Here is a 14,844-nt window from a genome sequence, read left to right as displayed (position 1 = left end):
AGAGGTTGAATAACACTGGGGCCGGCACGCACCCTTGCTTCATGCCATTGGATATCTCAAATGGATCTGAGGACTCGCCATTTGAAAGAACAAAGCCAGTCACGTCATCGTGGAACAGGCGTATGAGATTAACGAATCTTCTCAGGCAGCCATGTCTTCTTCCAAGATGCTGATCAAGATGTTGTGAAAGGCTTCAAGTGACACTGGTCTTGCCGCTTTGAAAATTTCAGCAGGGATGAGCTACGTCTACACGTGAATGCTACATCAAAATAGCTTATTTCGATGTAGCGACATTGAAATAAGCTATTTCGATGAATAACATCTACACTTCCTCCAGGGCTGGTGCCGTCGACGTTCAACATCGACGTTGGGCAGCACTACATTGAAGTAGGCGCTGCAGGGGAGCGTCTACACACCAAAGCGGCCCACATCGAAATAAGGGTGCCAGGAACAGCTGCAGACAGGGTCACAGGGCAGACTCAACAGCAAGCCGCTCCCTTAAAGGGCCCCTCCCAGACACACTTGCACTAAACAGCACAAGATCCACAGAGCCGACAACTGGTTGCAGACCCTGTGCATGCAGCATGGATCCCCAGCTGCAGCAGCAGCAGCCAGAAGCCCTGGGCTAAGGGCTGCTGCACATGGTGACCATAGAGCCCTGCAGGGGCTGGAGAGAGTGTCTCTCAACCCCTCTGCTGATGGCCGCCATGGCAGACCCCACTATTTCGATGTTGCGGGACGCGGATCGTCTACACGTGCCCTACTTCGACGTTCAACAGAGGAGTAGGGCGCTATTCCCCTCTCCTCATGAGGATAGCGACTTCGACGTCTCACTGCCTTATGTCGATTTCAACTTCAAAATACCACTCGCCACGTGTAGACGTGGCGGGCGCTATTTTGAAGTTGGCACGGCTACTTCGAAGTAGCCGGCACGTGTAGACGCGGCTATACTGTCCATTCCAGGGGCTTTGCCAGAGGTGGTCTGGCTGATTGCCTTTTTGACCTCATCCATTGTAGGGGGCAGGTCAAGACTATCTATTGTGGGTTTCTAAGGGATCTGGTCTAGGGCCACGGGGAAACAATGGAGGGTCCATTGAGAAGGTTGCTGAAGTGCTCTGTCCACCTATTGTTGATGCTGTTCTTCTCCCTCAGAAAGGTCATGCCATCTGCAGACAGGAGAGGTGTCGCACTTGGCTTTGAAGGTCCATATATAGCTCTGATAGCACTGAAGAACATCTTGGAGTTCTTGGTGTCAGCGTAGTATTGGACTTCATTAGCTTTACTCTCCCACCAGTCATCTTGCACTTTGCGAAGTGCCGTTTGCACCTTGCTCTGAAGGTGTTTGAAATGATCATATTTGGAGATTGAGGACTGATTGTTTTGCCATAGCAGAAATGCGTTCTGTTTTTCCTCTAAGATCTTCATGATGGCCTAGTCATTTTCATCAAACCAGTCTTGAGGAACAATCTTTTTCATTCCTAGTGTTGACATGTCTGACTCTGTCACCAGGGTTTTGAACTGGTCCCACTTTTGTGTTGGGTCTCCAGCCAGAGGTCCATGGGATGTCAGCACTTCATCAAGGCAGGCTGCGAATTTCTCATGATGACCAGTATGTTGCAGCTTCCTGAAGTTGAAGGAGGGTCTGACAACCTTGAGCTTCTTGCAGTTCAGTGGTGTGATGTGCAGCATAAGGACTGATCTGACGAGTCTATGATCAGTCCAGCACTCAGCTCCCCATATGGCCCTGGTGATCTTAACATCTCGAATGTCCCACCTGCAACTAATGACATTTTGATCTCGGGTGCACCCATGTGATCTTGTATTTATTGGCTTGCCTGAAGAGAGTTTTGGTAATTGTCAGGTCGTTTTCTGCACACAAGCTCAGCAGAAGGCGGCCATTGGCATTCATGTTACCAACACCATGATGCCCCAGCACCCCTTTCCAAGTCCTACAGTCCTTGCCAATCCTGGTGTTGAAGTCACCCAACAGGAGAAGCTTGTCACTAGGAGGAGTTGCTTTCACAAGATAGTCAAGTTCCTCACAGAAACTTTGTTTACTTTGTCGCTGCTAGTCAGTGTGGGGGCATAAGTGCTGATGACTGTAACATGGCAAGAGGTGTTGAGGGGGAAGCAGAGCTTGATCAGATGCTCACTGATGCAAGTTGGTAGGTCAGGAAGCTGGTGCAGAAGTGATGTCTTATGGCAAGTCCCACTCTGTGGATTCTGTCTTCATTTTCTGACCTGCCTTTCCAGAAGGAGGTGTAACCTCCTTTTGGTTCACAGATGGATCCTTCCTCTGCCAGTCTTGACTTGCTCAGGGTGGCTATGTCAATTTTATAACGTGCCAGTTCTCTTGCTATGAGGGCCATTCTTCTCTCAGGCCTCATAGCATTCTCCCTGTCAAAGAGGGTGCAAATGTTCCATGCTGCAAATACCATCTTTCTTTTCACTGTTTTCGACTGCTGTGAAGGTAAAACTGCCGGCTGCAGCATGCTGGCCATTTTGATTGGGACAAGCAATTTTTGGGACACCTTTTCTAGTCTTCTCCCTCATTTTGAAGGTGAGCAGTGCTGTTCCTAAAAAGGCCTGCTCAGTTGCCTGGGATGATGCTGAACTCCTCTGTCGTCCCAGGGTCAGAGTCGAGCAACCAAAGTCCACAGGCCACTTATGTGCAGGTTTGGAGCTATGACTCCCAGTGGTTACCTCCACCTGTCCCTTCGCCCCTCCACCATTGCTGCAGGACTTTGAGGTAGACAGAAGTGATGAGAATGTGCAAAGAACCTGTGCAGAAGAATGTTTAAAGTGGAAATGCCATTGCACAGGGGCAGTTCCACTCTCTGTACCTCAGAAGCCTGGTTTGAGTGGTACAAAAAGTCACCACAGCTGGGATTTCCTAGGCTGCAGTGGATGGCCATGCCGTTTTTGCTGCCTTGTCATGACCTATGCTCTCCACAGAGTGTTGCAGAACCGCCTTCCTGGTCATTGGATCTGGCTGTTGATCTCATCTGTCCAATCCACCAGGACTGACTTTGCATGCTGGGATAGGCAATTCCCTATCTCACCACAGGTTTCAGACCTGCCAGCTACCCTCATCCGGTTTAGCCTGCCTGTTGAAGCAGTTTATCAGGGTGTGGCTGCTGCATGCTACAGCTTCTTGGAGCCACATATGAGAGCTGGGTGCCAGGTGGGGACCAAAGGCGCACAAACTGCCCCTGAAGAGACATGACAAGTGCCCACACCAGAGGTGCTACCCCTCCCTGGACACCCCATACACCCCTATAGGTACTACAGGTCAGTAAATTACCATATTGATAAGTATTTATGTTTAAGTAATCCAATTTGGAAAGTGTAAAGAGTGAATGTTTTGTTACAATATGAACTGTAAGGAGTCCTTGACTGTTTTTTTCAAATTGCCATTGTGTTACGTCTGCAGTCTCTATGCTATTGCATGACAACTAAAGAACTGCACTTTTTCTGCTTTCCCTTTCCATTGTAACAATGGACACTTTTTTCCCCCCAGATGACTTTAACAGAGTAACAGTTAAACAGGAAGAAGAGAAAAGTAAAGATAGTGAACATGATTCAGAGGAATCATCTGATGAGGACAGCGATTGTGAGGAAGCAAGCAGATACATCAATGCATCATTCATAACTGTATGTACTTAAAGGATAAACCTACTTGTATCTAATGTACTTTCCACTGACATTCCCATTACAATAGTTATGTTCCAATTTCTGCTCAGATTACCCTCTCCGGTGGTTTTATTGGTTTCATTGGATGCTCATTCAGAGACTAAATCACAAAACTCTTGTACTATTTGCTGTCCCATGGGAGAAAAAGAGCTCTTACCTTACACTTTCAGCCAGGCTTTTCAGTGCTGCCTATATTTTCTCCAGTATATATATAAAGAGACTCCCATATGTATGAATTCTGGGCACACACAGGTACTTTATATGTATTAACTGTCCTTAAAGTGAATTTTGTGCAGTTTTTGTGGGTACAAATTTGACTTAGTGAAAACCAAGAACAGCACTGAAAAGCAAGCGTTTAATGTTACATGCACATCTAAAAGATGCCATCTTTGGAGGGCAGTTGCTGGACACCAATGGGTAGAACTGTTGACAAGATTATGCAGTGAATTGGATTTGTCTGGATTCTGGAGACAAAAATAGAGTTAGCGTATTGACTGAATTTAAATGTACGTTTATGAATAGATATAGTGTCAGCAGCAATTGAATTGCTTACCAATACTGTGATTTTGCACCATATTTCACTTAGTGTGATTTTCTAATGTCTACTGTAGAGACTGAGCCTTCCTTTAACGCCCAAACGCATGTAGCCTCAGATATTGCTAGTCTTAAGTTTTCACAAATGGCTGTGCAAATGTGTCTCAACTAGTTAGGGAAGGTCAGTCATGTGCACATCCATGCTTTCAGGTGAGATTGTGAACTATTGACAGATGTGTTGATGTTTTTTGTAAAATGGATACTTGTCCCCTAGAAACTATACTAAAACCTTTAACTCATTTCATGTAGACTACCAAACTTCCTTTAGATGGCAAATACTTCTTTACATATGACACCTGCCTTTCTCACAAATTAGTAAAAATAAATTATACATTCAAATGGTCTTTTTTAGGGATACTGGGGTCCAAAGGAAATGATTGCAACACAAGCACCACTACCAGATACGATCAATGACTTCTGGCAAATGGTCTTTCAAAGAAAAGTCAAACTTATTGTCATGTTGACAGACCCCAAGGAAGGAGACAAGGTTAGTCTATCATCTTCAATGTAAAGTGGATGATGTGATACTCTTTGAAGAGAAAAGAACAGAATTCTAATCTCAAAATTGCAATCACGTTCTAAATTCTGAATCAAAATGTGAATCTGTAAGAAAGTGCCTCAACCTGTCAACTATTCTGTTTACAATAAGATATATGTTTGTTTTATATTTTAAATTGTGATTTATTTTATAATACAGTAAAACCTTGAAATGCAACTCAAAATCCTGCTCCCCCTGGCCCTGGATCAACCCCCTGGCCCTGGTTCAAACCCCCCATATGCGCGGCTTCAGCTCACCCCTCACCATGTGGCCCTGGTTCAAACATCTCCTGCCCCGGTTCACCCCCACCCTGCCCAGCTCCAGCTCATCCCCACCCCCATGTCTGACTCTAGCTCAATCCCCTAAAGGGCTGTACAGCCTGGACTCACCCCCATCCCACACAGCCCTAATCCACCCCAAGCTTAACCCTCCCCAACTGACCCTCCCCAACCCAAGGATTTACCCTTCAAAAGGAGGTCCAGGTGCTCCTGCTGCTTCCCCAGCTGCAAAATGTGTGTTCTTCCAGGGAAAAAAGCTGCCCCCGCACCCCTGACTTACGCAAAATTTGCATTATGTGAGGGTGCGTGGGAACACAACCTTCACGTAACTTGAGGGAGTACTGTACTATAAAATTGAGTATTTATTATATATGCAGCCTACAAATTGATTTGGAAAGACAGGCAAAAGGAATGATGAAAATGTTAAAGTAATTTATACTCACTTCACTTCCAGGAACTCTGGGCACAATATTGGGGAGAAGGTAAACAAACATATGAAGGCATAGAAATTGAAATGAAAGATGTCAACCAGTCTTCTAGCTACACCATCCGTGCATTTGATGTAACACATGTTAAGGTAAAAAATGAAAAAATGACAGATGGGAATTTCACATTTGTTTTTCTGTTTTAAACTTAGCCTTTTGTAAAAGCAAGCAAAATAAAGAACTACCAAAAGTTAAGAACAAAGCTGTTTATGTTTTGATAGCTGATGTCTTCTTAGTTCCTGTCTTTAAATATTTAAATGTTTTAATAGTCATTAAAATGTAACTTACAGTTGCACATTGAATTATAAAGTCAGACATAGGTAAAATGAAGATAGAGGCCTCCTCATGGCACAGCTCCCATGCTGCCCTTCTCTTACACTAGTGGACTGTAATTTATTGCTGGCCTGGTCCCACAGCAAATTATTACACACCTCAAGGTAATTCAGGGTATGTCTGTACTTACCAGGCATTCGATGTGCTGCTATCAATCTTTCGGAGTTTAGTTTTGCTTTGGGTCTGAAGGCGCAGCAAAACTGATCTCTTGGGCTTGGCCACTGACCCTGGTACTCAACGCTATTGCCTGGAGTAAGGCACATCAGCACAAGCCCAAATAACCCTGATATATACTAGGGCAGAAAGTCGATTTGATATGTAGATTCTAGCTACACTAATGGCACATCTAGAATTGCATATCTGGGATTGACTTTGTTTCCTAATGCAGACCAGGCCTCAGGCAAGTCTCCAAACATGCCCAATCCACCTGCTAAGTGGAAAGTAATGAGTGCACAGGGTCTTAGTACCCACAGCATTATCTCCTGCGCAGGCAGGGTTCAAGTCACAGTCTAGTTCTAAGTGATTGTAGGGATTTTGGTTTTAAATACATGTGGAATAAACACAGCGTCGATCATTATGTTACTCCTTGTTTTTTACTACCACGTGGTTATCTCTGTTTTGCAGAGGAAAGAAACTCGAAAAGTGTATCAGTACCAGTACCACAAGTGGAATGGTTTAGACCTTCCTGAAAACCCCAAAGACTTAATCACTATGATTCTGAACCTCAAACAAAAACTTCCAGCTAAAACTATCACTGAGGACAGCAGATTCAGACAGACCAATCCAATTGTCATTCACTGTTGGTAGGTGTGGATGCTGCAGATATTATAGCACTCTTCTAGGGTTTGGTTATACTTGACAATAGCAGTTTCATAAATCTTAGCTTTGCTTGAAAGCTTTCCAAAAGCCTGGGGACTAAATTTACTTTACATTGTATGCCAGGTTCTTCCAGTAGAGGGCTCCATGATGGATTGTTCACCTGTGTATCATACAACATTGCACAATGGCCACAACCTTCCCTCCACTGAGCCATGAGTGAAGGGAGAAGATGAGGACTATCTGAAAACTAGCTGCCACTGGCCAGTGCAAAGGCATGGCCAGGGGAAAGTCAGCTCATCACATTCTTACAGCATTCCATCAGCAGGGGTCCTTACAAAGTTCACGTTGGACTGTAAGCCTGCACCAACCAGCTGGAAAGACCAGCCTTGTGCAGGGAGGTGTAAATTTCACCAAACCTAGAATAGGGAGGTGGATATGGATTTGGTTCTTTGCTGACATTTATACCTCTCCAATGGCTAGCTGTTAACATCAGTATGGTCCACCTCTTATGTACTCTGAGTTGTGAATGACGTGAAGCACCAATAATGTGCCACGATGTCTCTTTGGGGCTCTTTGTTGCAGTTGGAGACAGTGTACCCATCTTGTAAGACCTATTTGAAGGTCTGGCCACAGAGAACATATTATGGGGTATAGTAACAGAGAGGAAGCCATGCTAGTCTAGACACTATCAAAACAAAAAGCAGTCAAGTAGCACTTTAAAGACTAGCAAAATAGTTTATTAGGTGAGCTTTCGTGGGACGGACCCACTTCTTCAGACCATAGCCAGACCAGAACAGACTCAATATTTAAGGCACAGAGAACCAAAAACAGTAAGCAAGGAGGACAAATCAGAAAAAGATAATCAAGGTGAGCAAATCAGAGAGTGGAGGGGTGGGGGGAAGGTCAAGAATTAGATTGAGCCAAGTATGCAGACGACTGATGGGAACTTTCTGAGTCACATCATGGTGGGAGCCCTGCAGTTCCCAAGGGTAGGAGCTAAATCTGACTGATACTGACATACAAAAAGGAAGAAGAGGCTTCGTTTCCCCGTTTCCTGAATGGCTATATAAGGGCTAGATAGAATTTAGCACAGTAAAATCCAATATCCTGTTTACAACATATAGTATTCTTGCTTATAGAATGTCCTTCCAGTTAGAAATATTTCAGAGGTGGGAATCTTTGTGACTGTTATCGATGCAATAATCTTTAAAGTAAATCTGATTGCTAGTGATAGATTGTATTGATTTTTCATTTCCATTAATGTGTACCTTCTAGTGATGGATCTGAACAAACGGGTATGTTTTGTGCCTTACTGACACTCTTGGAAAGTGCAGAAACAGAAGATGTGATCGATGTCTTCCAAGTGGTGAAAGCTCTTCGACGTGCCAGGACTGGAATGGTCCCCTCTTTTGTAAGTAAATTCACTGAGTTACACAAACAATGCAATAAATTTGCTTATCTTTAATCTTGAATGTCCTCGTAACCACTGGCATGTATATACATGTATTATAGGGATCGCATCCTTAATTATCCATCAGCACTTGTCAATTAGCTATTGTTGACAAGGAACTAGTCTACAACCTGTCCACAGCCATAATAATCATTTTCTTGAACCTAAAAAGGTCAATGGTACACATAGTAAATCATTAATTTTTGAGGCGTGGACATCGGCAGCTACCTAAGGGAGTTTGGAGCAGATCTTCCATTGAATTCCATGGTAGTCAGAGGCCTAATTCCCTTCGACAGGTTAGAAAATGCCCTCCTTATTTTCTGAAGAGTACATCGAAGGAGCTGCCTTCCTGCTTGCATGCGATACGCATTCTTCTCCCTGACACCATCTTCTAAATCATCTAGATTTGCTAACTCTGCTGTTGTCCATTAGAATACTAAGCAGCAGTCACGATTATACTTTTCATTCCCCTGCTTGATTTCCCTTTAAAAACACTTTTGACAGTTTGCCATGTGACTCAAGAGTCCTAGATTCTGTGACATGGCTTTGGGAATGGGATGTCCTCAATGCCATGTCACCATGAACTCAGAACGGAGCATTGCAAGGAGGTGCTTCGACTTTCTGTGGGCCAAGAGCTATGGAGATTGCCTTACGCTGAATGTTTCAGTGTGATAGAAAGCACTGCAATGTCAGCCCTTAAGATAAAAGAAAAATAATCAGCCATCCTATCTCAATTACATGGCTTTTCATTTACACAAATTCCTTCTTTTTTTTGTATTAGGAACAATACCAGTTCCTGTATGATACTATTGCCAGCATCTACCCTGCGCAGAATGGAGGAGTAAAGAAGAACAGCAAGCAGGAAGATACGTTTGAAATTGACAATGAAGTAGAAAAAACAAAACAGGAAGCTAATTTGGTTACTATTGATATCAACTCACTAGAGTCAGAGGCCAGTAAGAATATAGAAGTGTGTGAAGAGTCCAAATGTGCAGATGACTCTCAGGCAACAGAAAGTTCTACAAATGGACCCAAGACTCCAGTTTTAACTGAGAGTGCATAGAAAAATATATGAAATGCGGTATATATTTGGATGTATAAAGGAATCTTAAACAGAATAAGTAATAGAGATTTAATCTTGACTTAATTTTTCAGAGGTACTGAATGGAAAAAATACTTGAAATTTGTTGACAATATAATGCACTGTGAAAATTGAAATTTTGTGTAGATTTCAAAATCTTTTCCTTTCAAATTATGTGAATTATTTTTGATCTTTTTACAAATCTGTATAGTATAATGATTATTTTAATTACAGTGTGGCATTGAAGAGTAGAAAGAAAAAGTCATGTTACCATTTATCAACCTTATTTTTTGTTGTAAGAAAGTAAGTAGCCAGAACCAAAATCTCTAATTATGTACAGTCATAAATATAAAGTTAGAAATATGGCAAATGAGAGTTTTCTCAGGGGCAGCTGGTGCCTGTGGGAGGAGAGAGTTCACGGAGGGCCACCCAGAGGGGTAGGCAGGGGCAGCAGGGTAAACAGCCATCATGGGCCCTATGGCAAGGTGGGAAGGGGACCAGGCTCTTTGTCCCCAGAGAGGGTGGGACCTAGGGCAGTCAATGTTGCCCTCCCAACCCCCAGTTGCACAGAGTACTACCGCTGTGGCATTTCAAAGAAGCTCAGGGTAACTGGCCCCTTTCCCCACCTTTGTTGGTGGATTGGGAGGGCATGTGGGGACACCCCATTTAGCAATTAAACTTTTTTGGCAGGGAGGACAGTGGAACTCCTGAGTGGTACCATCAGTCACCTATAAGTTTTCTTGTAACTTTACTAACTTTAAATTGACTTAGTGGGTAAGGAGTATGGGCCTGAATTTCTGCTATTCAATTCCTATTGACTTTAGTTAGGGTTGTGCTTGTTTTGCAAAGCAACCATTTGGGCCATATCTTACAGGTCCATTGCAGTCTATGGGGATTTACATCAACTGAGTAACTAGTTCCACACATCCATATGTATCAAGAATGTAAGCTTTGCATTTTTCTAATTGGCCTCAAGATGTCCTCGTTGCTTCACACAAATGCATCTGAGGATTCACAAGTCCAGAAACCCCAAGTGTTACCACAAATGCTTCTGTGTTAATTTTTTTCTAATTTAAAGAGTATATTTCTGCAAAACTGTCATACGTATGCATATTCAGTATTACAAAATTTTAGATTACTGATAGTACATGCTACTTCTATAACGTTATAGATTTTATTAGTAGTTTCATAATATGATGGTCTGTGTGTTACAGTTTGGATTATTTTATTAGTGCCTATTGGATTTTAGCCTAATCTTTTAAAGAAAAATAAAAAGGATTTTCAATAAATTGCACACTGGGAATTATTCTGAAACATAAAACACTGTGTAAGGTTACTTATATGTCAAGGAATTAAGTGACTTAAAATGCATGTGCTGTTTGTAGACTATGCAAATTAGTTTGTTTTTCTTTACACACAGTGCATGGTTCTGTTGTTTGCTGTATCTTCACAGGCTCGATAGTAGTATTTAATTCTTATATCAATCACATCATCTGAAAAGCTGAGATATTTTACAAAGGGAGGTAAGCCTTAGTTTCCTTATATGTAACATGGACATAATGCAGAAGTGATATGACTCGTGCAAGGTCATGTAACAGGTACAAGAGCTAGAACTTCTAACTTCCACTCCAAGGCACTATTATTCGGACCACACATTCTTACCAGCACCTTTGCAGAGTCAGACCAATAGGCTACCTGTGCACATGATTAAAAATATTGAATATGAAAGCTGCCAAAAAGTGATTCATCCACCTGACAGCCAAAGAATGAAAGTTTGTCTACTTCTACCCTGGAGTGCTACTTTGAAGTAGCATCTTTTGAAGTAGGGACATCAAAAGTCACTACTTGGACACGTAGCATCTACACATGAGCCAGGGCTGGTGCCATCAACGTGCAATGTTGAAATAGTGATGCAGCACACCAAAAGAGGCCATCCCAGATGCGGAAAGGGAGCGTCCACACATGCAGGTGGCCCCTTTCAAAATAAGGAACCAGGAAAGGCTGTGGATGGGGTGGCAGGGCAAACAAGCCCTTCCAGGGCCACAACAAGCCGTGCCCTTAAAGGGCCCCTCCCAAGCACACTCGGCTTGCATAGCACGAGGCCTGTGGAGTTGCCACAAGCCCTGCAGACATAGTGCCTGCAGGAATGGACACAGAGCAGCAGCAGGAGCAGCTCGATCTCCTGCTAGCCACCACCGCGGAGCAGGCACTCTGCTAGCCCACATCCAGGTGGGCGGAGAGGCAGTGCCACCACCCCTTCAGGCAGCCAGGGGCAAAAGAGGATTCCCCTGGCCATCAGATCCTCCTGCCCCACCCCCCTGGGTGCCCTGCTGGCTCTGGAGCCACCCCACCAGCTCCAAGTGTTGGAAGCGACTCATCATCGGGGAGTGGGACAACGACCATTAGCTCCAGAATTTCTGGGTGAGGTGGCAGACTTTCCTGGAGCTACTGGAGCCACCCGGAGACACCAGGACACCCAGATACAGTGCATCCTCCCTGTTGAGAAGAGGGTTGCGACAGCTCTGTGGAAGCTGGGCACTCCAGACAGCTGCCACTCCATGGAACACCAATTTGGTGTGCACAAGGCCACAGTTGGGGTTGTTGTCATGGAGGTAAGAAGGCCTGGGCACACACCCACTGGGGGGGCAGGGAGGGGACCAGAGATAGGCCGGGCACATGCCTCACACCTTCAGGGTGTCTGTGTCCCCTCCCCACAGACGGTCCACCCCCTGAATGCCCTGCTTCTGCAGACTGTCGTCAGCACCAGGGACCTGGATGCAGCCATCATGGCCTTCGCTGCACTGCAGTTCACAATTGTTTCAGGGTGCTCGATGGGACCCACATCCCCATCTGTGCCCCAGAGCACAGCAGGAGACAGTACATCAACCAGAAGGGCTACCTTTCTGTGGTCCTGCAGGCCATGGTGGACAGCCAGGACTGGTTCCAGGACATATATGTGGGCTGGCCTAGCTGCACCCACAATGTGCGGGTCTTCTGCAACTTGGGCCTGTGCTGCTGGCTGGAGGCAGGAACCTACATCCCCCAGAGGGAGATCCCAAGGAGGGGGACTCCACCATGCCCTTTTGCCTGGTGGCTGACACGGCATACCTGCTTCAGCCCAGGGTCATTTGGTCGTATATGGGCCACCTCACCACCAGCCAGGAGCACTTCAATGGCCAGTTCAACCATTCCTGCCATGTGGTTGAGCGCATCTTTGGCCATCTGAAGGGGCGGTGGCGCTGCCTCCTCACCATCCTGCATGTGGGCATCCTCAATGTCCCACAGGTTGTGGGCTCCTGCTGCACACTCCACAACAGTGTGGAGAGTATGGGGGAGGCCTTTGTGCAGGGGTGGGAGGTCAAGGCCAACACGAGCTATCCCCAGCCACTTGCCACCCCTAGCTGCCAGGCCAACCAGGCAGAGGTCCACATCTGGGAGGCCCTGCAGTGGTACGTCAAGCATGGGCCCCAGTGAGTGTTTCCTTGGCCACCCCAGTGGCCCCCCGCACACTCTCTCCCAACCCCCATATGCTATCCCCCACTCCCTGCACGCTATATCTATATATCTATATATCTATATATATATAAAGTGAACATGAGCACCTTGGAATAAAACATACTTGTAACCAACAACAGTACAGAAAACTATGTACAGGAGTGGGATCAACTATTTACAGGAGAGGGGACACTTGGATGGCCTGGCTGTTGGCCCGTTACTCCAGGGCAGGAATAGAGGGGTGCAACCCTTGCCCACACTGGCTCCCACATGCCCCCCCTTTCTCCGGGGTCCCCAGCAGCGATCACAGGGAGATATAGCTAGGGATTGGCCTTGGCCCGGAGGTCTGGCCCAGTGGGCCCCTCTCCCAGGGGGCAGGCAGGTGAGGCCATGGTGGGAGGGGAAGCAGGAGGAGGGGAGGGAGGGGCAGGTGGGCCACCAGCTCCAAGTATGAGGCTCCCAGGTCACAGAAGGTGGCCATGAAGTCCCCTCATGCTGCCTGGTGCCAGGCGGCCTCCCCCTCCTCATATTGGAGGTCCTGCTCCACCACTTCCACCTGGCGCCAGATGGAGGCGGCGATATGGGAGTCCTCGGATGGCCACCGCTGGCTCCACCGAGAGCAGGCCCAGCCCAGCTCTAGTGGTTCCTCCTGGTGGCCACTTTCTGATGCCTCCGGGGGGCTATCTGGGACCACGGACACATCAAGACTCCCCTGGCCCTCAGATAGTGCAGCTGCAGAAACAGAGGGATGGAAGAAAAAGGTGATGATTACCAACCCCTGCCCCACGGCCCACGCCCCCCATTCCCCTGTGGGTGGTGGGGTCCCCATCCCCTGTCCCCCATCCATGGGTTCAGTGGCCCATTTGCCCCCCCCCACCCCCCAGAGGTGGGCTGCGCTGCTGTCCATGAGAGTGGGTGTTGATGGACATTGGCAGCCGTGCCACTGTGTCAGGGCTGTGGTCCGGTTGGGTCCTGGTGGGCTGGGGTCTGCTAGGGGTGTTGGGGACCCTCGGTTGTGTATGATGCCCCACACCCTGACCCAGGGGCATGTGCCCTGTGGGTTACATACCTGAGGGTCCACTGCCGAGGTTGGGGGCTGCCCATTGGGCAGATGCCCAGCTGGAGGTGCAGGAGGGGCAGTTGATGACCAGCTCCCCCTCCTCCCTGGACCACCCCACTGCCTCAGTGCCTGGGTCCAGCTCTGGCTATGGGAGTGTGAGGCTGGCCTCTGGTCCTAAGTCCAGCTCTGTGACCTGCTGGGGCTCCTTAGACATGTTGTTGAGGATGGCTGGAGGGAAGGAGGTGTCCCAGGGACCCAGGATGGCCCTCAGCTCCCGGTAATAGGGGGAAGTGATGGGGCAGCCCTTCACCGGCTGGCCAAGCCTTGAGCCCAGGCGCAACCCTGCTGCAACTTCTTTACGTTACTCCTGACATGGTCAGGAGTGTGGGCAGGGTGACCCCAAGCGGTCAGGCCCTCGGCCACCTGGGCAAATGCAGCTGTGGTCTGCCACTTGCTCCACATTATGCATCGCACCTCCTTCTTGCCCCAGAGCCCCAGCAGGTCATGGAGCTCAGCATCAGTCCAGGAGGAGCCCCGCTTCTCCCCCACCCTGGCTGGAACCTTGTGAGCTCTGGGCAAGCTCTGAGCGGGAGCTTTGGGGTTCCTGACCTGCCCGGGTGCTGGCCATGCTGCTCTCAGCTGTGCTGGGGGGTTGTGCCAAGGCATGCAGCGACAGCACGTGTTGGGACTGCTGCCTGCATGCTCTCAGCTTCCTGCCTCAGGGTTTCCTGGTTCATGCGGCATTAAGAGCTGCTGCACACACAGACCATAGAACCCCACAGGGGCTGGACAGCAAGGCTCTGCATTCCAGCTGATTGCCACCATGGTGGAACCCACTATTTTGAAGTAGTGAGGCATGGAGCATCTACACATGTCCTTTTTTGCCGTTAGACATTGAAGTAGTGTGCTAATCCCATTTTCTCATTGGGATAGTGCTTTTGACATCTACGTGCATAATGTTGATTTCAATGTCTAAGTAGTGCACGGCATGTGTAGACACGACACGTGCTACTTTGGC

The 14,844-nt window shown here is 47.0% G+C and overlaps 1 protein-coding gene across 1 annotated transcript in view; it reads left to right on the top strand.

Annotated features, from left to right (window-relative positions):
- Positions 1-10,535, top strand: part of PTPRC (protein tyrosine phosphatase receptor type C) — a 181,575-nt gene extending 171,040 nt beyond the window's left edge. Inside the window, exons 29-34 of the mRNA XM_075002512.1 lie at positions 3,521-3,654; positions 4,640-4,774; positions 5,558-5,680; positions 6,546-6,724; positions 8,016-8,151; positions 8,972-10,535. Of these exons, the coding sequence (XP_074858613.1) occupies positions 3,521-3,654; positions 4,640-4,774; positions 5,558-5,680; positions 6,546-6,724; positions 8,016-8,151; positions 8,972-9,253 (989 nt within the window). The 3' untranslated portion in view covers positions 9,254-10,535. The remainder of the gene's footprint in view (positions 1-3,520; positions 3,655-4,639; positions 4,775-5,557; positions 5,681-6,545; positions 6,725-8,015; positions 8,152-8,971) is intronic.
- The last annotated feature ends 4,309 nt before the right edge of the window (positions 10,536-14,844 follow it).

Source organism: Carettochelys insculpta, chromosome 9, assembly GCF_033958435.1.
Source record: "Carettochelys insculpta isolate YL-2023 chromosome 9, ASM3395843v1, whole genome shotgun sequence".
NCBI classification, from domain to species: Eukaryota; Metazoa; Chordata; order Testudines; family Carettochelyidae; genus Carettochelys; species Carettochelys insculpta.
This window is presented reverse-complemented; position numbering and strand designations above follow the sequence as displayed.